The sequence below is a fragment of the Grammomys surdaster genome, unplaced genomic scaffold (assembly GCF_004785775.1).
Source record: "Grammomys surdaster isolate TR1022 unplaced genomic scaffold, NIH_TR_1.0 273, whole genome shotgun sequence".
NCBI classification, from domain to species: domain Eukaryota; kingdom Metazoa; phylum Chordata; class Mammalia; order Rodentia; family Muridae; genus Grammomys; species Grammomys surdaster.
In genome coordinates, this window is record NW_021604714.1 from 4,185,289 (window position 1) to 4,212,130 (window position 26,842).

Sequence of the window (26,842 nt, forward strand, 5' to 3'; positions counted from 1 at the left end):
ACATTTGCCAGTCACGTGGGTGGCCTGGGCTCCCTTCCAGCGGTGCAAAAGGAAACCGCATGTCAGAATAGGGGCTTTGTTCTTCTCTGTGCTGACTCGTGCTATCTGATAGAACAATCGAGATTTACAATGAAATCTCTAAACAATCCCATAAACCACCTGAAACAAGTGGTGAGAAAAAAACAACTCTGCGGTTGATGGAACAGCGTCTTGACAGATGACACTCGACAACAAACCCTCCTGTTCGTCCTCCACGCTCCAGCTGGACGTGCACCCAGTAATTACTTCTTAAATCATTTTCATAGATATTGTGTGCCAGGGGCTCTGCTAGCAGCTATGTGAATTCGAAAGGAGAAAAGGTAAGCTGGTTGTGGTGGCACAAGACTTTAATCCCAGGACCGGGGAGGAAGAGGCAGCCAGATCTCTGAGTTCAAGGCCAGCCTTAAGATCCAGTCTAGGGCTGGTGAGATGGCTCAGTGGTTAAGAGCACTGACTGTTCTTCCAGAGGTCATGAGTTCAAATCCCAGCAACCACATGGTGGCTCACAACCATCTGCAATGAGATCTGATGCCCTCTTGTGGGGTGTCTGAAGACAGCTACAGTGTACTTATAATAAATAAATAAAGTTTAAAAAAAAAAAAAAAGATCCAGTCTAATGAAGGTGGCATACTAAGACCCTGTGTTTAGAAAAAAAAAAAAATTAAGAAGAAGATGATGTGATGTTTCCTGCTGATGAAAACTCAGTGATTCCTTTCTACCTGTCAGATTAATAAACACAGTAAACATTCATAGACTGTGTAAGTTGGTAAATTCTTACTGCTTTGAGACGGGGTCTCGTGTATCCCAGGTTGGCCTGGAACTCCCTGTGTAGCAGTGGATGGCTGTGAGCCTTTCTGTTCCTCCTGCCGATGCTTCACTCTGCAGGGATCACAGATGTTTGACATCGTGCCCTGTTTAAGGGCCAGTGGGGAAATAGATCTGGGGCTTTGTTTGTGCCAAGCAAGTGCTTACATGGCCAGCACTGAGATACTCTGCAGAGGTCAAAGGTCATTCAATACAACTAAAAAATGTTAGAGGATTAACATCTCTAAAGGTAATCATATCAGCACAATCATATCAGGCTTTCAGTCTGGGAACCATGAACTGCATGTGTGCATCAGTAAAACTTTAACTTTTTTTTTTCAACAACAGGAAGTGAAGCGGGCTTGCAGCAGGCCGGGGAGCTCCTGGACAGCCAGCGAGGAAAATGAAGCTCCCGATCTTTATAGCAGATGCGTTCACAGCGACAGCTTTCCGGGGCAATCCTGCTGCAGTCTGCCTGCTGGAGAGCGTGAGTACATGATTCTCAAGTGCCCATGTCTGAAAGTCCAGATGTGTGTAGAGCCCTTGACATCTGTAAAAGAAGTGAGACCGTCCTGCGTGTTCGTCACGTTGCCTGGTGTTCTGTGTCACATTGCTGATGGCCATGACGTCAGGTTAGGAGAGGAATGGCTGTACGTAGATAGAGTCAGACCCACAGAGACTCCCAGGCAGGGGACCCGGCAGCAGCTGGGAGTAGGGGGCTCATGCCTGTAACTCTGGTGTTCCAAAGGAGAAGGCAGGAGATCATGAGTCTGAGGCCAGTCTGGGCTATATATATATAGCAGGTCCTAGGCCAGGCTGGGCTATGTGAAGAGACCCATCTTACAAAATAAAAAATAAATAAGCAAATAAACATAAAAACGTAGGGGGACAGGTTCCTTCTAGCCACCAGAGTGCAGCCTTTGAATCTTACTTTAGGGGCTCTCTCATAGGGGTTGGGGAAGGACTGAAGCAAGGTTGAGATTTGCAACCCAGTCTGGCCTGAAACTCTCTGTGTAGCTAGAGCTCTCCTCAGACTCCATCTGTGTTAGCCTCCTCAGTGCCCCAGTTACAGCTGCATGCCGTCATCCCTGGCTTTAACCTTCTCTATTCCCTGGACATTTAGAAGTGCTCTTTCCCGGCTGAAGGCTCATTGTTTAAGATTGGCTACTGCTCTTGCAGAGGGTTTAAGTTCCAATTCCTGACACCCATGTGGGACACTTACAACTGCTTGTGACTCCAGCTCCTGGAGAGCTGACACTCTCTTCTGACCTCTGAGGGGACTGTCATGTATACAAATCCACACACACAAACATACATGGGATCTCTCTGTCTGTCTCTGTCTCTCTGTCTCTGTGTCTGTCTCTCTCTCTCTCTGTCTCTTTCTGTCTGTCTCTGTCTCTCTGTCTGTCTGTCTCTTTCTGTCTCCTAATCTCCAAAGTCTCCACACTAAGTGTATTGACAGACACACAGACATTCATTCTCTCTCATCAAATAATCATCAAAATGTCTTAAAAATCGCTTTAGGATCGAGAAAATAAGGCACCTCCAAACACTTAAGGAGAAGCAAGGAGTTGATCTCTAGTCTCTGGGAAAGTTAGTTTGCCAAAAATCTTCCTTTTGTAAATAGCTCTTTTGCAGCTCCCAGTTGGCTTACCAGGTAAAGGTCCTTGGCACCAAGCCTGAAGACCAGAGGTCAATTCCTGGGAGCCACATAGTGGATGCAAGACAACCTCCTCCTGCCAAGTTGTCCCCTGGCATCACACGTGTGCCATGGCCCCCACATAAATGTGTTAGCTGAACTTAAATGAAAAAAAAATCATATAATTCTTAGATTACAATGATTGCCAGTGAGGTTTTTTTTATTAGAATAATTGCTAAATATAATAATTAGAATAATAATTCAATATTCCTTGGCCTTCTGGGCGAATGTTGTCTCATTTCCTGGATAGTAGGAAGCAGGGACCTTCCTATGACATTTTATAATATCAGCTTGACAGGCACTAGAGTGGCCTTGGTGACACATCTCGTGACACTTCTTCTGTGAGGGAGGTCTCAGATGAGGTTACTTGAATTGGAAAGACCCACCCTAAGTGTTGACAGCACTGTGGGCAGTGGATGAAGTCTAGGAAGTCCTGTGTGAGCGGGCATCCTGTGATGTGAGGAGAGCCAGGTCAGGGACCACCGTGCTCGGAGAAATCGGTCTTTGGGTGAGGCTCAGGGGAGTGGCAAAGCTTCCCCCTGGTCTGTGTGCGGATGTTGACAGAGTGTGGGGAGTGCTGCTTCCTCCTCTGGTTTGGTCACATATTAGACTCTTCCCTGCAGAGCTGTGATGCTCACACTAGCTGGCCTCTCCTCCCCTGCTGTACAGGATGATCATAGGAAACTTCCGGATTGAGTAGGAGGTGTCCTCCGTCAGAGCGAGCGCAGCCCACGGGTCTCAGATCTTCTGTACGTGTATTCTTCCATTTCTTCTTTCCCTCACCTCCCCAGTCAGGTTTCCAGGGCCAAGCTGTGTGGACGTTGGACAGTAGAGTTGCACGCGTGGGAATCTTTGCATGAAAGGAGAAAACGGGGATGGGTGAAGTGGGGAAGCCACACATAATCAGTTCACCAGGGTCCAATTCCCAATGTCTACATCAAAGACGCCTGGAATCCCAGCATCCTCACAGTAATAGGGGAGCGGGAGACCAGAGAATCATCTGGAAGCTTGCAGGCCAGTCAACCTGGACCATGCGCAGTGAGGCAGCAGAAACAAGAGCGCCCTGCCTTCTGTTTTGACTTTCACTAGAAAATTGTCCTTTGACCTCCGTACCTATGCCTATTCTCTCCTTCCTCCTTCTCTCTCACTAAATACATATTTAAAATTCATAAATAATTAATGCATTTAATTAATAAACAAGTAAAGACAGACGATGGTCCATGCTTCCTGACTGTGGCTGAAGAGTGACTGGCCACACCACACTCCTGCCACAGTGAGCATCGTCTCCTGTCTCCACATCAGAAATACATGTTTGGCAGCTGTGGGGGCGGGTTGCACGACAAGGACAAGCTCTCTCTATGCAGCCGTGTAGTAGTCTTGAGAGTTGAAGAGTTTTAATTTTCTGTTTTCACCAGGTAATAAAAATTTGCACGGTTCTCTAAACCATTTTTATCTCCGGAACATGAACATCAGAAAACACTGGACTCCAAGGACTCCTCCCCCTAATTCTAAAAAAAAAAAAACAATTAAAATATATTCGGCTGCTTATATAAAATGCTACAACTGTATTTTTTCCTTCATGTGTTTTTGTGCATGTGGGTTATGCCACTAGTGTGGCTGTGGGGACCAGAAGAGAGAGTCAGACCCTCTGGAGCTACAGGTGATTCTGAGGCAACTTCCACGGGTACTGGGAACACTTCTGGGTTCTCTGAGTGAACAGCAGCACTGTTAACCGTGGAGTCATCTCTTCAGCTCTGGAAGTAAAATTTTAACCTAACCTTTCTGTCTCCATCTCCCTAGCTGTGGGACTGTAGACAAGCACCACCCTTCTCAGTGTGCTTGCTTGCTTGCTTGCTTGCCTGCCTGCTTGAAGGGTCAGCAACATGGCTCAGCCAATGCGGTGTTTGCTGCATAGACATGATGACCTGAGTTCAGTTCCTGGAGCTGGAACTCCAGATGGAAGTCAAGAGCTGAAAGGTTGTCCTCTGGCCTCCACTGCATACTGTAGTGTGTAAGCCCCGGAATATTAAATTAACTGGTTGGCATAGACATGCCATCATGTGTCCGTGCTAGGGAAACACTTTGTAAGGACTGGTGTGTTTAACTTTATAAGGAAGAACAGTGGGGCTCTTAAGATGGTTCCCTTGAGTAAAACTACTTGCTGCTAAGTCGGATGGCCTCCCTTCTGACCTCCACATGGGCATGGTGGTATTCAAGCACACACACCCCGCTTCCCTCCCATAAAAGGTTAAAAGAACTGGCTGTTCTTCCAATGGACTTGGGTTCAATTCTCAGCCCCCACCTGACAGCTTGCTACTGTCTGTCACTCCAGTTCCAGGGCATCCGACATCCTCACTGAGACATACATACAGGCAAAACACCAGGGCACAAAAAATAAAAATGTAAACTTGAGAAAGACAATAGGTGGGGATGATGGCGCACACCTGAAATCTCAGCACTTAGGAGACTGTGGAAGAGGGTTATGAGTACATATGGGGATATCCTGGCCTACCTACTGAGGAAGAAGAATATGAATTAGTGCATATGGGGATAGCTTGGGCTACATAGTGAGTCCCAGAACAATTCAGGTCTTACAGTGAGATCCCAGCTCAAAAAACCATAAAGCAAGCCTCCAATCCGAGCCACTCAAGAGGTAGAAGAATCATAAGTTGAATGGACTGGAGAAGATGGCTCAGCAGTTAGGAGCATGGTCTATTCTTCCAGAGGACCAGGGTTCTATTCCCAGCACCCACGTGGCAGCTCACAACTGTCTGCAACTCCTGTTCCAGGGGATCTGACATAGACATAACTGTAATCAAAACACCAATGCAGACAAAATAAAGAGGGAGGGAGGGAGGGAGGGAGGGAGGGAGGGAGAGAGAGAGAGAGAGAGAGAGAGAGAGAGAGAGAGAATGCCTCCATAGGATCCAGCCATGCTGCATAAAAAAATTACAAGCTGGAGACCAACCCGAACATCTTATAACTAGTATACAAAGGAAAACAAATAAATAGATAAATGCCCATGACCATTGCCCAATGACAGAGCTTAGCCAGCATTTGTGAAACCCTGTGGTTGGACAAAGAGAATTAAAAAAAAAATTAAAAAGGGTTGGAAAAATGGCTCAGTGGTTAAGAGTACTGACTGCTCTTCCAGAGGTCCTGAGTTCAATTCCCAGCAACCACATGGTGGCTCATAACCATCTGTAATGGGGTCTGATGCCCTCTTCTGGTTTGGTGTGTCTGAAGATAGCTACAGTATGTGTGTGTGTGTGTGTGTGTGTGTGTGTGTGTGTGTGTGTGTGTGTATGTATCTTAAAAAAAAAAGCCTGAGATTTTTTTACTTGATAATACAGTGGCATGCATAGGAAGCTGGCCTGATGCTGTAGGTTTTCACTTGTACAGAATCTGAAAAGCTGTCTTTATGAAGTTACCCCAAATTCCTCCGCACGTAACTTGAACTTCAGAAGTTGAGAGTAAACTGGTTTGTTCGCTAAGGGAGGTTGCCATGCCAGAGAGTCTGGCCTGTGTTTCCAAAGTCTTGACAACTGTTTGTTCCTAATTAGACACTCCAGGAAGATGCCCATCAGCAAATTGCGAGGGAAATGAACCTCTCGGAAACGGCTTTCATCAGGAAACTGCAGCCGACTGACAGCTTCACACAGAGTAAATGCATGCTTTTTCATTTATTCCTGGGTGGCGCTGAGGGAGGTTTAAGGGAGATGTTTACGTGTTATCAGCACACGTGGGTCTTGTCGTCTAGAAGGTATAGTGAAGTTTAGTCTAAATTTATAGTTTAAGGTGTCTCCCACCACCTATGCGCAGTTGTTGGAAAATGGGTCCCCAGGGCAGCATATGGGTAGCTGGGTCTAACAGGAGACGACAAATGCCATCTTTGAGGGTGCTTTAGGGATCTCCAGAGTGGGATGGCTCTGACACGGGTGTTGGGCGCCCTCTTGTGGCTGTGCCTCGGACCCTGCGCTGATGTAGTGAGAAGGCTCTTAGCAGGAGCCAGCCCCTAGAAGTTGAACCTCCAAGCCATCATGATGGTCTGTAACAGAGAATTTCTTTTGAAGGGTCACCCAACCAGTGGGGTTCTTCTACAGCAACCCAAGTGGACTAAGAGGGTGTTGATGAACCTACAGTTTCTGCTCCAGACCTAACTGCAGGGAGCCCGTGGGTGTCTATCTAGTCTGCACTGGTTGTTTGACCACAGCTGGCTGTTAGTCACACCAGCAAAGAGATTTAGGAAAATCTGAAGGCTGAAAAGCCTGCCTGGGTCTAATTTGCTTCTCTTTGGCTTTTCCTCCTCGGAAGGTTCTCGCTTTGGACTAAGGTGGTTTACGCCAGCGAGTGAAGTCCCCCTGTGTGGCCATGCCACGCTGGCCTCTGCAGCTGTGCTGTTTCACAAAATAAGTAATGTGAATTTTTTTGTGTGTTTATATCTATGCATGTGTGTGTATATACATGGTTTGTTTGGTATTGGTTCGTTATATTTTTTCTGAGATAGGCAGTTTTGGCTGTCTTAGAACTCAATCTGTAGACCAGGCTAGCCTCTAGTAAAGATTTTCTGCTTCTACTTTCAGAGCTGGGATTAAAGGTGTGTGCTACCATCCTTGGCTCCTGTATGTTTTTTGAGATAGGTATTTATGTAGCCCAGGCTTGCCCTGGATTCTCTGTGTAGCTGTGGAACACCCTGTGCTCCTGACTTCCTGCCTCGATCTTCTGAGACATGTCAGGCTTCTATGTATGCATCACCAGCACGACAGAGATAGAAGCAGGTGGATATTTGTGAGTTCAAAACCAGCCTGACCTACATTGGGAGTTCCAGGCTAGTGGGGACTTCATAGTTAAGATCTTGTCTTGAAAAAGAAATTAAAATAAATTTAAAAAACATTTAATGTTGGGTGGGTCTATAGCTCAGTCTTAGGCTCCTTGCATTGAGTCTGTGTACCAGCAGTGTGGGGAGTCCCCTCTACTGAGCTTATTTTCTTGACCTTTGACCCCTCCTCTGTCCAGAGAACACGAACAGCACCCTGACCTTTGTCACTCTGAGCGGGGAACTAAAGGCCAGAAGAGCAGAAGATGGGATTGTCCTGGACTTTCCTCTCTACCCAACCTTCGCCCAGGTTAGCTCCTCATCACTCTCACAGAATGATGACATGTGCAGTAATGTCACAGACTGCGTTTAGTCCCCCACCTCTCCTGTTCAGCAATGACTTTATCTTTGTTCCCTTCCAGGATGTCCATGAAATTGAAGAGTTGATAAAGGTGGGTGAAAAGAATCCAGTTAGGGCCTGTGTGACTTGGTCATTTGTTCATGTTTGAACAGGAAGCTCTGGTGTGATGTTGTTTATGGCTCAAATTGGTATTGTGAACCTGGGAGACTGTGAGAGAGAGAGAGGATGAAGGAATGGAGGTACAGGGGCTAAAAATGAGGCATACTGAAGTATCAAGTAACAGCTAACTTTATTCAGAGCATCAGACAGTTTATACTCTGAGGGTTAAGAATCACCTTGGGGCTGGGCAGTGGTGGCACATGCCTTTAATCCCAGCACTTGGGAGGAGAGGCAGGTGGATTTCTAAGTTTGAAGCCAGCCTGGTCTACAGAGTGAGTTCCAGGACAGCCAGGGCTATATAGAGAAACCCTGTCTCGAAGAGAGAGAGAGAGAGAGAGGGAGAGAGAGAGAGAGAGAGAGGGAGGGAGGGAGGGAGGGAGGGAGGGAGGGAGGGAGGGAGAGAGAGAGAGAGAGAGAGAGAGAGAGAGAGAGAGAGAGACAGACAGAATCACCTTGGGGGAGGAGTGCATGTTTTTAATCCCAGCCCTTGGGAGGCAGAGGCAGGTAGATCTCTATAAGTTAACGGCCAGCCTGGTCTACAGAGTAAGTTCTAGGACAGCCAGAGCTGTTACACAGAGAAACCCCATCTTGACAGAGAGAGAGAGAGAGGAAAGAGTTATATGACTAGAGTGTACAATCACAAGGACAAGCTGCACATGGCTAAACCATGTTTTCCCACAGAGGCATATAAACAAAGAGTAGCCAGTTGTAATGAGTAATTTGAAGCGAACTCACTCCCATTCGGCACTAGTCACACCATCCTCGGCACCCTGAGCCGTGACAGGGTGGATTCTGAACTCACTCCCATTCGGCACTAGTCACTCTATCCTCCGCACCTTGAGCCATGACAGGGTAGATTCTGTTCATTCCCTCTGGAAGGAGAAATCAGCCCTGGTGGGATGGCGTGACCAGGCAAGTACAAGGAGAGCAGGGAATTTTTTGCTTGTCTTTACAAATTCCTTCACAAGTTCATGGACGTTCATGACATAGGAACGCAGACCACTGACCACCTGTGATCCACTCCCGCCCCCCAAAAAACCTACCAATGAAATTTTAGATTACCTAATCCTTCTAGAGAGTTCTCCCAGTTCTGTATAAGAAGGCCTGCATGCCTTTGTCTGGGGTTGCCATTTTCGAGAATGGTTGACTCCCACATGCTGGTTGTTCCTGCAGAATAAACACTCTTTGTCTCTGCATGCTATCTGAGTCTGGGGTCTTCCTTCAGCAATTTCTGGACCCTTACAAAATGAGACTCAGACTATGGTTATTTTATTTGGCTTTGACAATTACTGGGAGTTACCCCTAAATCCAGTTTTCTGACTGCAGACCTGTCCACCTCCACAGCAGTGTACCCCAGATTCTTGCTGTTACTCCTGGCCATGTGCTCAGGGCCAGCTCCTCCTCTTCCTCCAGCCAGGTCACTCTTAACCCGCCTACCTCGAATCCCTCCAGTAACTGGCTGCAGCCAATTTTATTTAACCAATAGTTTTAAATCAAGGAACAAGGTTTGCACAGTAAGAGCTGGTAGACATGAGAAGTCACTCATGGGCCTTTGGGAAGAGAGTTTAGCATTACGATACATAGCAACAGGCCAAACCTCAACACGAGTCCCCTCTCCAGATCGACTGCTGATGCTTTTATAGTCTTGGGGACGAGCCTTGTAACTTTATGAGGTTCCTGGACTTTTTAGGTTTCCTTAGCTTCTTGAGTCTGAGGAACCTTCATTCCTCTCTCCAGGAGGGAATATTTTAATTGGGAGGAAACAGCTACACAACAGGACATCACTACCAAGGCAGAGGGGCCTCAGCCATGGGAACTGAAGAATCTCAGTCCTTAGAGGTGAAGGCATGCAGTGGACCATATCACTCTCCAGCCCAGAGCCTAGGCCTGGTACCAAGAGGAGAGAGCTAATTCCTACAACTTGTCCTCTGACCTCCACACTTGAGCCCACACACATACACATGCATACACACATACACAACACATATACACACACAACTATACACAACACAAATACACACACATAACTTACACATACACACAATATACAAACAAATATATAAATGAATAGATTAAAAAGATACAGCCCCCATCAACAGGGTTTACAGGTATGTCCATGTGGGTACGTCTGGGTTTTTATGTGGGTGCAGGGGATTTGAACTCAGGTCCTCATCCTTGAACAGCAAGCATTTTACTCAGCTCTCCAGCACTGACCTTTTAAGCAGGCTCTTTCATGGTTCTGGAGCTCACTGATTAGGCTGGATTAGCTAGTCAGCAAAGCCCCGGGGAACCTCCTGCCTCTGTCTCCCCAACATGCCTAGCTTTACAAATATGGATTATGGGACTCAGATCCTCATGCTTGCAAAGCAGGCACTTCACCCACTGAGCCATCTCCCCGGCTCAACTATGAACCAGGGGTCCTGCCTGGTCTATGTGGTGCTCCATGCATGCTAGGCAAGCCATAGTGTAGGGTTGGATGTCAGAGGGCAACTTGCATTTGGATTTGGGTGACTGAATTCAGGTTATGAAGCTCGGCAGCAAGTGCCTACACTCATTAAATCATCCTGTTGGTCCTCTGAGGCATTTTTGGTCTGCTTCACAGGCAGCCATAGGTGACACTATAGTCCAGGACATCCGGTACTCTCCAGATACCCGAAAACTCCTGGTCCGGCTCAGCGATTCTTATGACAGGTAAACATCACATTTATCCATTTACACGCCAGTGCCCAGACTTCCAGCTCTGCTTTGGTCAGGCTGTGCTGTCTCCAAAGCACGGCTCACCTTCCTCTTTCTTCTTCTTCTCTGTAGCCCAGGCTGGCCTGGAACTGACTCTGTAGATCAGGCTAGCCTCAAACTCTCAAAGTTTGCCAATCCTCTGCCACCAGAGTGCTAGGATTAGTGGCATCCCCCTCCCCCATGCTTGTCCCAACCACACTCTTTCCTGAGGGTAGATGTCAGGGCAGCTCTCCCTCCCCTCTGCTCAGCCATCTGGGCTCAGTCCAGCCTCTTCCCCAGTGTGTGTGTGGGTGGTGTGGAGATGCTCATTCCTAACCCATCCTTTTGTGCTCAAGGTCCTTTCTAGAGAGCCTGAAGGTGAACACAGAGCCTCTGCCTGGAATAGAGAAGACAGGGAAGGTGAGAGGCCTCATCCTCACCCTCAAAGGAGAGTCTGGGGGGCAGACGGCCCCGTATGACTTCTACTCTAGATACTTTGCGCCGTGGGTTGGTGTGGCTGAAGACCCTGTCACAGGTACTCTTTCCTTAAGATCAGGGGTATTTAATCAGGGAATAGGAGGAATACAAACAGCTGGCTACACACCTTGGTGCTATGGTTCTGGGCCTCTGGGCAGGACTCTGAGGACTTCTCTTGATTATGTTAACTCAAGTGGGAAGGCCTGTCTTAACTGCGGGCTATTCCCTGAGTAAATGGAGAGAGGGGCCAAGCAGCAGCTGCATTCACTACTCTCTTCCAGGGTGGATGTGGTGTGAGCAGCTGCTTCACGTTCCTGCCATCTTCCCAACCATGAAGGCCTGCACCTTGACCGGGGAGCTAGAGTAAACCCCTCCCTCCTCACGTTGTTTCTTGTCCCGGTATTTTATCCCAGCAACAGGAAAGAAACTAAAGCAAATGGCCTTCCTCTGACATTTCAAATCCTCACTATTGGTTCTCTGAAAGAGGGTTCCATGTATCCTGGGTTAGTCTCTGACTTGGCACCTAAGCAAGGATGCCTTTGGCCCCCTGCTGTTCCTGCCTCTACCTTCCAAGTGCTGGGGTTACAGTGCTGTCATGCTGTTGTGCCCTGCAGCTTGGGCTGCCTTTGGTTTTCTGTCTTTCTCTCCCTCTCGCCCTTAACTGAAATCTTCTGTGGAAAGGTCCTTAAAGAGGAAGAGGAAGGATTGTAGAGCCAGAGTGTTCGAGGACACCATGAGAACCCAGCCCACAGAGCCAGCTAACTACAGAGCCAGCTAACCAGGGCTCCTAGGGGCTCACAGAGACTCAAGCAACAATCAGGGAGCTTGTCTGGGTCTGAGCTAGGTCCTCTGTATGTGTTACGGCTGTGTAGCTTGGTGTTCTTATGCCAGTCCAAACGGGGGGGGGGGGGTTGGGGCTGTCTCAGACTCTTTCATCTGTTCTTGGGACCCTTTTCCTCCAGCTGGGTTGCCTCATCCAGCCTTGAGGGTTTGTGCCTAGTCGTTCTGTAATTTGTTATGCCATGTTTGGGTGATCTCCTTGAGAGGCCTGCTGTTTTCTAAAGGGAAACAGACGTAGATCTGGAGGAGACGGGAGGTAGTTGTGGGGGAGGGGAGAGAGGGGAACCTGTGATTGGAATGTAATGTATGAGAGAATAAATAAATAATATAAAAGTAAATGATAATAATAATAATAATAATAATAATAATAATAGTGGAGGCATTGCAGTTGAAACCTGGTGACTGACAGCCCCACCTTCCTAGTCCCTTTCACCTGGACAGGTGACAACCCCTAAAAGTCTCAGTTCCTCCTCTCTGTGATGTGAACAATACCTCAGCGGGTTAGGTCATCACAGCACATGTTCACGACAAAATACAGTGTCTGGTACATGGTAAACGCCCAATAAGCATTAACTACGCTCAGTGTCTGCCTCTTCCTCCTCCTCTTCCTCCTCCTCCCCCTCTTCCTCCTCCCCTCCTCTTCCCCCTCTTCCCTCTCCTCCTCCTCCCCCTCCTCCTCCTCTTCCCCCCCTTTCTCCTCCTCCTCCTCCTCCCCCTCTTCTTCCCTCTCTTCTTCCTCCTCCTCCTCCTCCCTCTCCTTGTTCTGGGGAAAGGACCAAGGGCCACCTTGCTTGCTAGGCAAGCACTCCACTGTGGAGCTACATCCACAGACCTTTATATTTTACACCACACCCAGAGCCCTAAGCCAACATTTGCAGACCTTGTACCAGCTGGAAGCAGGGGAAAGACATCAAAGATGGGCAGGGATGTCACTCCCTCTACTTCTGTTCTGAGAACAGTGGTCTGTGAAGCCGAGGGTGGGAATGCTTGATGCAGGGGACTTCTGGGGAAAATGGAGTTCAGGGCTTAAGGAGACTGGGCAGAAGCTCCAACTACTAGGAGCTGAGATGGCTCTGGGATCGTCACTGAGTTCTCTGAGAAGACAAAACACGTGAGCGGGAAGCTCAGCAAAGTACTGCTTAGGACTCAGGGAAATGCACAGCATCCATGAAACCCACCGAGTCTCTCCCTGGGGACCGTAGTTAGGGTTTCTGTTGCTGTGATGAAACACCATGACCAAAAGCAAGCTGGAAAGGACAGGGTCTGTTCAGCTTGCACTTCCACACTGCAGTCCATCATTGGATGAAAGAGCGGTGCGTTTTTTTATGTTTAATGTTTTCTAGATGGCTAAGGTCTTTGGATTGGCTAGGGTGGAGTGGGATTGAGGGATTCTGGGACATGAGCTTTTAGCACCCAGTCTTGGGAAAATCAAAATGTTGGGTACCATACTTAGATACCCGATAACACTCAGTAAGCTTGTCTGGTGGATGAGAAAAGAGTGTTTTTAAAACAATCACCTAAAGAATTTTCAGCAAGTTATAAATAAAGTTACAGTTTTCTTTTCTTTCTCCTCCTTCTCCTTCCTTATAAACTCTTAAAATACGCCTCAAAAAACCTCTGTGAAAAAGTTCAGGGGTTTTGAGAGAATCCATTCATAAACTCCCATGTTCACTTCCTTACTCCACACTCTGCTGTGGCCTACTAGCTGACAAAGGATTAGATCATCTAAGGTTTAGTCAAACTGGCTAAGTGATTTATCACATACACAATTAGGGACACATCACTTCCATTTTCTTTGCTTGTTCTTAGAGTTTCTCTGTCTTTTCAGGATCTGCACACACTGTTCTCAGCAGTTACTGGTCCCAGCAGCTCGGGAAGAAAGAGATGCGAGGTAGGATGAGTCCTCCTCCCCCAACCCCTCTCTCCTTGGATGCTTGGGTATTAAATTCAAGGCTTTGCAAATGTTCGACCATAGAGTCATAGCCTCATCCCTTAACTTCTTGGGACTAGGTTTTGCTATGTAGACCAGGCTGACCTCAAATTTGCATATACCTTCTGGGGGCTGGGATTGTGCAATACTATACCCAGCTCAAATTTCTTATTTGCCTCATTTTAGGCTTATATCTATTCTCATATCTACTAGCTCCTTAAAAATATAATACAAGATGGGTGGTGGTGGCTCACATCTTTAATCCCAGCACTCAGAGGCAGAGACAGGCTGATTTCTGAGTTCTTGGCCACCTTGATCTACAGAATGTGATCCAGGACAACCAGAGCTACACAGTGAAACCCTGTCTTGAAAAAATGCAAACCAAAACAAAAAAGTACTAAGATATTATTACTCATGTGAAATTTCCCTGTAACATCTCCCCTTCAATGACTCCCCACCCCCAACTCTTTTCATCCCTGCCTCCCCAAACACAGATATAAGTGCTTAGTAAATAATCGAAGAGTATAATTAGCTTACTATGTAACTTTTGAGAGGGACAATTCCTTTTCTCTCTCCTGGGTGAGTATAATGACTTTCTGAACCCCTGGAAGACTAGGGCTGTGTCTTCTCTTTTGTGGCCTGGTACATACAGCTGCTTTAATATACTATGAGGAAACAAACTCCCTCTATTCATATCAGAGCTGAAGTTGGGGGCCTTCTCAGAAGCCCAGGAAGGTGTGTGCGCAACTGCGTGTGGACCGCTGGGGCTGCAGGAGAATGGGGTGGAGGTGGGAGGGGCCATGGACCGGTGGAGGGGTTTATCCTGAAAACCGGCTTGGGAGGAGTCCTGGGTTTGTTACAGTCAATCCTGCACTGGGTGGTTAATCCCAGGGGAAATGCTCTTGATTGGCACCAGGTTGTGTTCTCTTTAGCCTTTCAGTGTTCCCGCCGAGGAGGGGAGCTGGACATTTCTCTGCGACCTGATGGGCGAGTTGACCTGAAGGGCGGCGCTGCTATTGTCTTGGAGGGCACGCTGACCGCTTAGAGATGCTTATGCTGGGCTTGCGGCCGCTGCTCTACACGGTGTCTTCTCTGTAGCAAGAACCCAACCCAACCCAACCAAACAGCAAATGCACAGAGCTTGGATCAGTCCTCTTGTGAAGAACAGACAAGGGAAGACATCTGATGGAGGTGCGGCAGTGTCTCCAGAATCCTTTCCTGATGGCGGTCTCTGGCCCCTGCCTGTGTGTGCATCTTCAGTGCCCACAGCAGACACGGAGGCTGCCCCTTCTTTTGATTATGACTGCCAATCAAAGTGAGAGATGCATTTGTAAGGAGCCAGATGATGCGTTTCAAGTCAGGTGTGGGTACCTTAGGGTATTTCACAGCCTTTTCGAAGAATAAATAGCTGTGTAGAAATGTTGTGTTGCCAAAAACATTTCCTCCCTGGCCCCGAGGTTCCAAAGACAAACCAAGCTACACGGCTACCAAAGTTCCCCCAGGGCACCAATGAGTTATCAGGCTTACTTACAGAGAATAAGTGAAGGCTTCCTTACAGCGGTGTGGGTGCACTCTTCTAAAATGTGGCACCAGAAGGGCTTTTATGCAGCAGTGATGCTGACTTTCCTTTAGGGGCACAGATGGAGCCCCGCTCCCCTCATCTTTGCTGGCCTATGTCCTCCAGCCTCTTGTGAGGCCATGTGCAATTAGGGCAGAGTTGCATACCACTGGTGGTAGGGAATGGCTGGATTCTCAGGTGAGGCCCTGTGGTCTCCCATCTCTCTGTGAGGAGGTGTAAACAGTCACCAGGCCCAGCTCAGATGATCTTTGACAAGTGGGCACGGCTGAACTCCTGAAGATGGCAGTTGTTTGGCTCAGGGTATGGTCCTGAGCAACATGCAGGAAACCATCTCCAGATGTAGTAATATTAAGAAAGACGGGTAGATTGAAAATTGTCAGAGACTATGACATGGGCTACATGAGTTTGTATGGGCTGTGAGGACAGCAGAATGAAACAGTTCGTCTTGGGGGGACAATGTAATTTCAGTGTTGGGGGCTTGCTGACTGGCTGAAATGCTTGCTGTCAAGGTCGACAGTCTGAGTTCGAATCCCGGGACCCACACCATAGAAGCAGAGAACCAGTTCCTACATGTTGTCCTCTGACCTATGTACACATAGGTGCTATAGCATGCCCACACCCACACCTATACATCCATACCCAAAATGAACAAATTAATGTAATAAAAGTAATTTTCTTCATTTTTTTTGCACTTTTTTTATGCACTAAAACTTAGGAGAAACTCAGAAAATAAATAGAAGAAAGGATGTATTAGGTGGGCTGGGAGATGGTCTGATGATCCCTTGCCAGTGGATCTCTGTAATCCACGTAAAAGCTGGACATAGTGATAAGTGGCTGGAATCTCAGTATTCATTTGTCAAGATGAAAGAATCCCCGTCACACCCACCCCTATTCCTCCATCCTCCCCCCCCCCACCTCAAAACTCACAGGCCTACTAGCTCGGCATATATAGCACAGTGGCAAACACCTAGAGAGACTCAGCCTCAAAGAAGGTGGAAGGTGAGAGTGAGGACTGTGGAAATTCACCACCGTTGAATTTCATCAGGCGCGGCGGTACACACCTGTAAGCCCAGCACTAGTGAGGCAGAGGCAGGAGGATCCGAATTTTAAGGCCGGTTGCAGATATCCAGTCAATGAATTTGAAGTCAGCACGGGCTTCCTGAGACCCCCATTTCAGATGCCAAAAACCACACCAAACCTGTAAAGAATCTATAGAAAGGATTTGGGAATCCCAGAAATTGTAGGTCATCCCTATCACAAGAGAAAGGGGAAGGGACTCCCTGAGAGCTATCCCCACCGTCAGCATCAGCACCAGGTGGGAACTTGCTAGAAAAGCAAAATCACGGGCCCTATTCCAGATCACCTGTGTCTGGAGCTCTGCGGTCTGGGGCCAGTACTTTGAGTTTTAACAAGCTCTCTAGGCGATGGGTTAGTGTGAGACCCACCCTGCACTGGGGCTTCCAGATGTATCCGCCATTTCCATCGCTCCCTTGACAGTCACCTCTGCGGCTCAATGGCATCTAAACTCAGAAGCTCCCTGACTGCACCAATATACCCGCTGCTTAAAAGTGCACTTTCCGGGAGTTGGTTCAGTGTCAGCTTCCAGCGTGGTCTGGCTTAGGAAAATTAGCTGTGCTCAGGTGGGAGCTGCCGGGTAACGTGTTAGTAACAAACAGATTAGTTAATCAGCCATGATTTATTCATGATGAATTAATTATACCTGGTTGTGCACTTCTGCTAGCTAAATGGAGCTTTAAAGGAGTTCTTTTATTAATCTTCACGGTGCTAATTGTAGACACAGAAGGATCACTAATTAAACATGCAAACCATATGCAGAATGTTTTGGGCTGTTGAGGCCACAGGGGGGAAAAAAAACATAACATTCTTTTTTTTTTTTTTTTTTTTTTTTTTTTGGTTTTTCGAGACAGGGTTTCTCTGTATAGCCCGGGCTGTCCTGGAACTCACTCTGTAGACCAGGCTGGCCTCGAACTCAGAAATCCGCCTGCCTCTGCCTCCCGAGTGCTGGGATTAAAGGCGTGCGCCACCACCGCCCGGCTAAAACGTAACATTCTTATAAAAGGGGAACCGAAACAAACTTTATTTTATGCAATATCAAGGACTTCCCTTGGCAACGTTAATTAATCCCAGTGATGCCCTCCAGCAGGAATAGACTCCGCATATCAATATATGGTGGAGTGGTCTGGCTGGGCTCTGTTTAGGGGGAACGCGTTTGGTCCTGCGCTACAATTTGTTTATGCTTTCTTCCATTTGTGGTAGTTTCCCTGGCTTCCAATTTTGGACTAGGTGTACATTTGGTCTGAATAGGGGGCTGGTGGGATGGCTCAGTGATTAAGAATGGTTCTTGTGAAGTCACGGGGAATGGAATTTGGGTCCTAGCATCCGTGGAACAAGCTGGGAATTCCACAAATACTTGTAACTCCAGTTCTGAGGGATCTGACGTCTTTTGGCCTCTGCACAGATCTGTGCAACCAGTGTATGCATATACTCTCACAGACACATAGCTAAATAAACTCTGAGGAGTCTGGTGGAGCTACACATGTCTCTGCTTTTTTAGACCTCCACACTATTTCCTGTGCGCCCTACACCTTAGAGTGTAGTTGCCAAGCAACGGCTTTAACAGATTTAATGTAGACACTGTCAAATGGCTTTCTAGTGTAGGTGAAAGGGCTGGATATGTAACTCCATCAGTAGAGTACCTACTTAGCATGCATGATACCCCGTGTCTTATAGCTCTAGTACCCCAGAGAAAGTGGTGCTGCACACCTGTTAATCCAGCCCTCTGGAAGCTGAGGCAGGAGGATCAGGGATGTGAGCTCATCCTTGGCTGTGGAGTAGTTGGAGGTCAGTGTGGGGTGCATAAGACCCTGTCTTCAAAAATGATCATAATAGTAAAATGCAAAGAGGGCCGAGGAAGGCGCTCAGTGCATGGCACTTGTGTAGCCGTTCGAGGCCCTGGTTCAATCCCTGGTTGAGAAGAAATAGGGGGAAGACACTCTACATTCGTCTCTGGCCTCTACACGTGCCTGCACACACCACAGCATAAATGTGTGAACAGAGATACACATAATACGAAAAATTTCTGGTTTTCTATTACACACTTGATTTGAAAACAAAAACAAAAACAAAAACAAAAAACAAACCCGGGCTGGAGAGATGGCTCAGTGGTTAAGAGCACCGACTGCTCTTCCAGAGGTCCTGAGTTCAATTCCCAGCAACCACATGGTGGTTCACAACCATCTGTAATGGGATCTGATGCCCTCTCCTGGTGTGTCTGAAGACAGCAATGGTGCACTCATATACATAAAATAAATAAATAAATCTTAAAAAAAAAACAACCTATCTAACTCAAAAGAATGTTTATGCATGGTGCAATGAGAGGGGAATTTTCACTGCTAGCCACATTTTTTAAAATGTTTGTTTGCTTGTTTATTTATTTAATGCATCTGAGTATATCTCCATTGCTCTCTTCAGACACACCAGAAGAGGGCATCGGATCCCATTACAGATGGTTGTGAGCCACCATGTGGTTGCTGGGAATTGAACTCAGGACCTCTGGAAGAGCAGTAGGTGCTCTTAAACACTTGAGCCAGCCAGGCGGTGGTGGCGCATGCCTTTAATCCCAGCACTTGGGAGGCAGAGACAGGCGGATTTCTGAGTTCGAGGCCAGCCTGGTCTACAGAGTGAGTTCCAGGACAGCCAGGGCTACACAGAGAAACCCTGTCTCGAAAAAACCAAAAACAACAACAACACACTTGAGCCATCTCTCCAGGCCATGGGCACATATTTTTAAAATATAATTAACCAGTGCCTCTGGCTCCACATCCTCTAAAGAACTGCTTGCCCACTAACTGGCTGGAGCACCATCCTCTTTAGTCATTGGCTGTCCTGGTGAGGTTCTTGGGAACCGGTTCTACCATCCCACCAGCCTGTTTCCTCTCCTTATAGCAGCACGCCGTAGAGTTACCGTGGTGACTCTACAGTGTACATCCTGTGAGATATAATTAAAATGAGTAAATTAATTAAATAAAATTAAACAGATATATGGCACTGACGAGATGGCTCAACAGATAAAGGCACTATCCTGTGAGATTTCACCATGTAGTTACGGCCAGCTTGCACTTAAGGGCGAAATCCCTTTAGAGTCCTGTTGGAAATTTGATTTAGATTACGTGGAACTTACAGAGGAGCTTGGAGGGCACCAAGATCTTAGCAGTATTTTGTCTCTGCGTTTATGAACATGGCTTAGTCTTCCCTCTTGGGTTTTTTTTTTTTTCCATTTACATTGGCAGCATTTTACAATTTTCAGTGTAAGAGTCTTACACAACTTTCATTAGAATTACTCCCAGGCTTATGACTTTTTTTTTCAGATTTATGGTTTATTTTTATTTTATTTACTCATTTGAGACAGGGTCTCACCATGTAGCTCTGGCTGTCTCTGTAGACCAGACTAGCCTCAAACTCACAGAGATTAGCTTGCCTCTGCCTCCCCAGTGCTGGGATTAAAGGCATGCATCACCACAGGTTTATAGTTTTTAAATGTTATAATAAACATTATTTTAGCTGGGGTGTAGTGTGTTGGTAGAATGCTCAGTATGTACAGGACTCTGAGTTAAATATCAATCACCCAAGAAACCAGACACAGTAGCACAAACAGCATCCTACCATTCGGGAGGCAGAAGCAGAAACAACAGACGCTCAAGATCATCTCCGGCTACATAAGTCTGATGCCAGCTTTCAATACATGAGACTTCATCTCAAAAATTAAAATAAATACATGGAAAATAAATAAATAAATGTGAGATAGCTCAGCGGATATAGGTGCTTGCCACTAAACCTAGCCATCTGAGTTTGGTCCCCAGGACCCACCTGGGATAGGGACAGAGCTGACTGCCATTTGTTCTCTGGATTCTGTATGTGCACACAAATACAGAATAACCAAGTTAAAAAAAAATTTTTTTTAAAAAGTTATTTTTAAAAGTTATTTTTCTGCCGGTGAAATGAGCCAATTATTAAAGGCAGGCTTATTGAGAAGCTGCTCTCGGATGGACAAATTCACAGCCCCCAAGGAAAGAGGCCCTGGAAGTTGCCATTGGAAGGGAGAGAGAGCAGAGGGGTAAGAGAGAGAGAGAGAGTGTCATGCAGAGAAGGGTAGAGAAGAGAGAGGTCAAAATGTCTGGATTATATAGGAAAGAGCCTTTGGGGAAAGGACAACCCCGCCCCTGGGCTGGAAAGTTCAGGGTTGGGGAAAGGGCCGGCAAGGTAGGGACTGAGGGATGCTGGGAGAACCTGGAGACCAGGCTTGCTTTGATATGTAAATTGTGCACCTCAGTCCCTTGTGTATTTGTGAAAGTCTGTGTAGGAGTATGTATACAGAGTCCAGGTACCTTCAAAAGCCAGAATCGTTGATTCCTCCCTGGACCTGGAATTACAGGCAGTTTTGTGAGCTGCCCAGCATGGGTGCTAGGTACTGAACTCAGGTGCTCTGCAAGAGCGGTAGTCATTTTTCTTTTAACAGTTGAGCCATCTCTCCAGCTTGTCAATTATTTAAAAAACAAAACCCTACAACGCTATATCACTATACCTCTCAAAATGACTAACTTCTTTAGAAGCAGTAGGAGCAAAGCAACAACTGTTTCTTTACCTTGCTGACAGCAGTGGGAACGCAAAATAACACAGACACCCTCTACTCGTGATGCGTCCCAGCACATTCACCATAAGGTGAAAAGCTTATACACTGATATAGGTGTGACTTACACGAGATGACTTAAAAGGACGAGTTAAATGAGAGATGTCCCCATATGCTCAGGCATTCGAACACTTGGTCCCCAGCTGACGGCGCTGTCTGGAGAGGTTAGAGTCCCCAGCCTTGCTGGAAAAATTACATCACAAAACACCGACTTTGAGAGCTCAAGGACTTGCCCCAGTTTCGGGTTGCTTTCTGCTTCCTGCTTCCCGTTAAAGATGTCTCTCGGCTTCCGGTTCCTGCTGCCACGCTTGCTGATGGCAGCCATGCGTACCCATGGTGATGGATGTTTTCAGATCATAAGTTCCCCCCAAACCCCTTTTTTCCGTGAGTCGTTTGTGGTCAGGGTGCTTTCTCACAGAAACAGAAAAGTAACAACGCCCACGCCCACCCTGCCAAACATCACATTTAGGAACACAGTGCTGCGTAGTGTGTCCATTGTCTAGTGAGATCCTGTGGCTGACTGGGAAGGCGCTTCCATCTGCTAAGGCTGCCAACCTCACGTGAGTGTAGAACCACACATCGCTATTCCGGAGGAAAGATCCAGATTCAAAATCTGAAGCACATTTTCTGCCAGATGTGTATTATCTGCACACCATCATAAAGTCAAGAAAGTATTACGGAGACTCGTACTACATCAGGGCCCGTTTTTGTATAAACAGTCTGAAAGACTGCCTCAAAGATAAGAGCCCAAGCAAGACTGAAACGCAGCTGAGCAAACATTAAATCCGGTGGTCCCGCGGCCAGCATCGGGCATATGTGTAAATAGTGTCGTGATTTGAGCTTGAAAGGAGCCCACATGGCTATGGCTTTGCTGTGTGCAGCCCACGTGGCCACTCTCCTGGGTAGGTCCACTCACTGATTTGCAGCATTGCTAAGTAGTCATCTCGGATAATGGACATAGCCCACTTCCTGGGGTTTCTAGCATCACTCCTCACGACCCTTCCCAGGAGCTGCCTTCAGAGATCGTGACCTGTCACACAAGAGGGCTTGCCGGGATCTCTTTAGAAATCTTGGCGGAAGCCTTCATAACCCAGAATTCCACGCCTGCAAAATTAGCATGGTGTAGATAGTGGTGGGCGGGGTCTACCACTAGCTGAGCGCCTCAGTGCTGGGAACTGAGCATAGCCAAGCAAGTCCCCGGAAAGCACCTTCCTGGGTGGCCCTGTGTGAGCAGGAGACAGGCGCTCTCTCCTCTCAAGCGAAACTCTTTCTTTAACTTGTTACATTTTCTTTGTGAGTGTGTGTGCGGATGCTGGTCTGTGTGTGTAAGGTGTGTGCTGGTTAGAACGGGAATGGCGACCCTATAGGCTTGTATATTTAAATGCTAGGTCCCTAGTTGTAATTGTTTGGGTAAAGGGGGGGTTGGAGGTGTGCCACTGGGTGTGTAGGCTTTGAACCACCTCAATGGCTCCCGTTTTGTTTTGATTGTTCGTTTGTTTGAGATAGGGTTTCTTTGTTTAGCCTTGGCTGTCCTGCAACTAGATCTATAGACAGGCTGGCCTCGAACTCACTGACATGTACTGGCCTCTGCCTCTGCTGGGATTAGAGCAGTGCATACCACCACCCGGCCCTTGTTTTGTTTGCAATGGAGCAAAGATGTCTTTGAACCCTTGTCGTCATTGACGTCACTAAACAAATGGTTCACCATCACGGAGCACCCAAAATACTCAGCCCACTGAGCCAAGAGACACTTACAAGGGACCAGAAACTTGTAAACGTCATCTTCTAAGGACTTTGTGAACTCTCATCCATACTACACAGAGATGGACCACTTGCTGTGTTCTGCACCCATGTACCATTTGGAGAGCGACAATACTCCTTAGCTTTTAGTCTTCTGGGGCGGGGTCTAGGACTCACTGTCTCCTGCTGCTGTTTAACACTCTGGGGAGGCCAGAGTGGCCATGGCTAGGGATGGATGCATGGTGTATGACTTTGGGCAGTAGCCAGTCGAGGTTATTGTAATACTGCTGGGCCAGGTTATTTTAAGGTACATCAGGCAGTTTTGTGAATTTCATCAGCCCAACTGGAGGCTCTTCCCAGCTAAAGTCATGATTTCAGCATAAAAGAAAAGAAGGGCTAAGTTAAAAGCCAGCACCTGTTCTTCTAAAACTGCTTTTCTGCAGGCAGCAGCCCCAGAGAGCCGGCAGATGGTTCTGTGTTCCGAAGCCTGACCTCAGCAGCCCTTCATCAATCTTGAGCTGGTTGACTCTCGCAGGTTTCCCAGGGCACCCAAGATATCTTTGATGTAGTTACTACCCGAAGACCAATTAATTAGCCCACACTGATTCTGTTACGGTTTCCTAACAGAGCTAGGAAGCACTGGGCTCAGCCTGCCTGGGGCAGCTTTATACAAGCTCATCAATTGCTGTCAGACCAGACAGGAACACCTCTAGAGGAAGGAGGGAGTATCCTTCTGCACCATAGAGGACAGGTAATCTCCAAGGCTTGCGGGTAGCTCTCCTCTGTTGACTGCTATAACCATAGGGCTCCCTACACTTAAAAATTTCTAACCAAAATTTTCCATAAAAAGCACTGGACTTACCACCGATGGCCCCCATCCCATTCCTACCCATGGCGGCAGGTTCTCAAAAGGGGAATGGCCTAGACCTGCCTAACGCTCTTCTTTTTCTCTTCCTTCCTTTCTTTTTTTTTAAATTTTTCTTTTAGATTTACTTTACATGTATGAATATATACCATGTGAGTGCCTGGAAGTTACAGATGGTTGTGGGCCATCATATGGGTGCTCAGAATTGAACCCAAGTTCTCTGTATGCAAGAATAACAAGTACTCAACCACTGAGCCACTGCTCCAGATCCAACTCTTTGTTTTTTTTGATATATATATATATATATATATATATATATATATATATATATAAAACACAAGAGATTGTACTGCTTTTTAAAAATATTTGTGTGTATGTGTGTTTCTTTCTTTCTTCCTGTTTTGTTTTTTGGAGACATGGTCTCTTCATGTAGCTTTGGCTGACTGGGAAATCATTCTGTAAACCAGGCTGGCCTCCAGGTCAGAGATCTGCCTGCCTCTGTCTCTGGAATGCTGGCATTAAACATGTTCTTTTATTTTTTATTTTTTAAAGACAAGAAAGAGCCTTGTTCTGTTGCTCAGGCTGGCCCAGAACTCTTGGAGTCAGCCTTCCAAATAGTAAGGAATACAGGCCTGCACCCTCATGCTTAGGTCTCTTGTTAAAGACCAGATTTTTTGTGATTTTTTTTTTCCTCTAAGAAGATGAGCAGCCAGGTTTGGTGGTCCAGGGCTATATAATGCCAGCGACTCTGGAGGCCAAGGCCACAGGATTGTAGGCTCTTGTGCCCAACCTGGCAACCACGGGGCCTAGCTAGTGTGAGGCCTTAGATACAATCCCCAGGACTGGCAGAGGGTTGGGTGGGGACAAGTTAGGCAAAGGAGTTGAACAGGATGGCACATACCTGTAGCCTCAGTACTCAGGAGGCAAATGCAGGCACTGTTTAAGTTTTAGTGCATCTTGGCCTAGATAAACTGAAAACACAATCAACAGCAGAACCAACCAACCAACCAAACAACAAACCCTGTGAACCAAAATGCCGAGAAGAGAAATAAACTGCAAACAGGTAAAATAAGACCCTGTGTTAAGCACACTCGGAAAGTTAACGGTTCTGAGCTAAGTTGCCTACATCTATGCGTGGCCTAATTGTTATGGAATGTAGCCGGGCAGTGGTGGCGCACGCCTTTAATCCCAGCACTTGGGAGGCAGAGGCAGGCAGATTTCTGAGTTCGAGGCCAGCCTGGTCTACAGAGTGAGTTCCAGGACAGCCAGGGCTACACAGAGAAACCCTGTCTCAAAAAAACCAAACAAAACAAAAAAATAATTGTTATGGAATATAATGCGTTGGTGGTGGGGGTAAGGGATACCTGGTGGGCCCATGCCAAGGTGTCCCCCTGAGAAATCACACCGTGTGACAGACCTGGTTTAAGGGGGGTTTATTGTGGGGGAAGGGAAGAGAGGACCTCGAGAAGGGATGGAGGCAGACAGAGCCATGAGGGTAGAGAAAGTAGGGACAAGAGAAGGATAGAAGGAAAGAAAGAGGGGCTGTGAGGAGAAAGGGAAAGGGGATGAGAGAGAAGGAGAAGGGAGAGGGAGGGCGAGAGAAAAGAGGGAGTCGCTGGGATAGCGAGCAGTTCTCTTCTATGCTGCCATGCCACCCATTCCTAGGGGCGGTGCAGGAGGCGATGACAGAAGGTAGCAATGGTGGCAGGTAATGACATCACCATTGCTAGGTCTCTGGGTGGAGTCTAACAGAATAGCCTGCAAGCCAACACTAATATCCTAATGATCAGGAAGCAATCTTTTAAGAACATGTAAACAGAGCCATAGCTTCCACCAACTCAAAAGCTAAGACAGTCAGCAGGTGTCAGAGGCTACAGCGCAGGCGACCTTGATTGGCTGTAACGCACCTGATGTTGCCACCAGTGTATTTTAAAGACGTCTTGATCTATGTATGAGTCACTTTGTTCCGTTACTATAAAATTGTCATGAAGGGAGCTAGAGACGTGGCATAGTAGTTAAGAATACTCGCTGCTCTCAAAAATGGAGATGTCCTGGCCTGTTAAGAACAGATTCAGAGGGGCTGGAGAGTTGGCTCAGCGGTTAAGAGCACTCACTGCTCTTCTAGAGATCCTGAGTTCAATTCCCAGCAACCACATGGTGGCTCACAACCATCTATAATGAGATCAGATGCCCTCTTCTGGTGTGTCTGAAGACAGCGACAGTGTACGCACATACATGAAATCAATCAATAAAAAAAAAAATAGAACAGATTCAGAGATGGGCATGTTGACATATGCCTTCAAATCCTGGACTCAGGAGGCAGAGGCAGGTGGATCTCTGAGTTCAAGGCCAGCCTTGTCTACATAGTGAGTTCCAGGACAACCAGGGCTACATAAAGAAACTGTCTCAGAAAAACAAAACAAACGCACACACACAAAAGCATTTGTTGCTCTTGGCACCCATGTGGTGACTCACAACCATCCATAACTCCAGTCCCAGAGAATCAGAGGACAGGTGCCTTATGTCCTCCGCAGGCATGCAGTCAGAACACTTACACAAATAAAATATGTAGAGCTGGAGAGATGGCTCAACGGTTAAGAGCACTGACTTGCTCTTCCAGAGGTCGTGAGTTCAATTCCCAGCAATCACATGGTGGCTCGCAACCATCTGTAATGGGATCTGATGACCTCTTCTAGTTTGTCTAAAGACAGCTACAGTGTACTCATATAAATAAAATAAATGAATATTTTTAGAGAGAAAAACAAAATATACAAAGCAACACAAGAACCAAACCAAACAAAACAAAAAACAAAAACAACACACGTTTAATCCCAGCCCTTGGGAGGCAGAGGCAGGCGGATTTCTGAGTTTGAGGCCAGCCTGGTCTACAGAGTGAGTTCCAGGACAGCCAGGGCTATACAGAGAAACTTTGTCTTGAAAAAACAAACAAAACAAAACAAAACAAAAAGTTGTTAACCAGGTTGGAATTTGAGATAACCTGAATCTATATTCCTGGGCCATGATATCCCTTATCATCACTGAGGTGAGAGCTGCGCTTTTTTGCACGTTGATGTCTTTAAAAGATGCCTTTTGGGGGCTGGAGAGATGGCT

The 26,842-nt window shown here is 46.9% G+C and overlaps 1 protein-coding gene across 3 annotated transcripts; it reads left to right on the top strand.

The window, feature by feature from the left end:
* The first annotated feature begins 80 nt into the window (after positions 1-80).
* Positions 81-16,099, top strand: LOC114628870 (phenazine biosynthesis-like domain-containing protein 1). Of its 3 annotated transcripts, none has more exons than XM_028776834.1 (10): positions 87-359; positions 1,192-1,330; positions 6,106-6,205; positions 6,857-6,955; positions 7,559-7,668; positions 7,781-7,810; positions 10,481-10,569; positions 10,950-11,128; positions 13,739-13,801; positions 14,773-16,099. In XM_028776834.1, exons 2-10 carry the CDS (start codon positions 1,247-1,249, stop codon positions 14,883-14,885), a joined length of 867 nt encoding a protein of 288 aa, XP_028632667.1. In that variant the 5' UTR covers positions 87-359; positions 1,192-1,246; the 3' UTR covers positions 14,886-16,099. The 3 variants fall into 3 exon arrangements, with proteins under 3 accessions (XP_028632670.1, XP_028632667.1, XP_028632669.1); XM_028776836.1 differs by lacking the exon at positions 87-359 and adding an exon at positions 1,016-1,093; XM_028776837.1 differs by lacking the exons at positions 13,739-13,801; positions 14,773-16,099 and adding an exon at positions 11,352-11,952 and having other exon boundaries at positions 81-359.
* The last annotated feature ends 10,743 nt before the right edge of the window (positions 16,100-26,842 follow it).

Excerpts from the sequence above, each read along its gene's own strand:
- LOC114628870 (XM_028776834.1), top strand. The coding sequence starts at position 1,247 with ATGAAGCTCCCGATCTTTATAGCAGATGCGTTCACAGCGACAGCTTTC. Across the intron at positions 6,956-7,558 it reads TGTGCTGTTTCACAAAATAA|AGAACACGAACAGCACCCTG; the intron begins GTAATGTGAATT and ends TCCTCTGTCCAG. Across the intron at positions 13,802-14,772 it reads CGGGAAGAAAGAGATGCGAG|CCTTTCAGTGTTCCCGCCGA; the intron begins GTAGGATGAGTC and ends TGTTCTCTTTAG.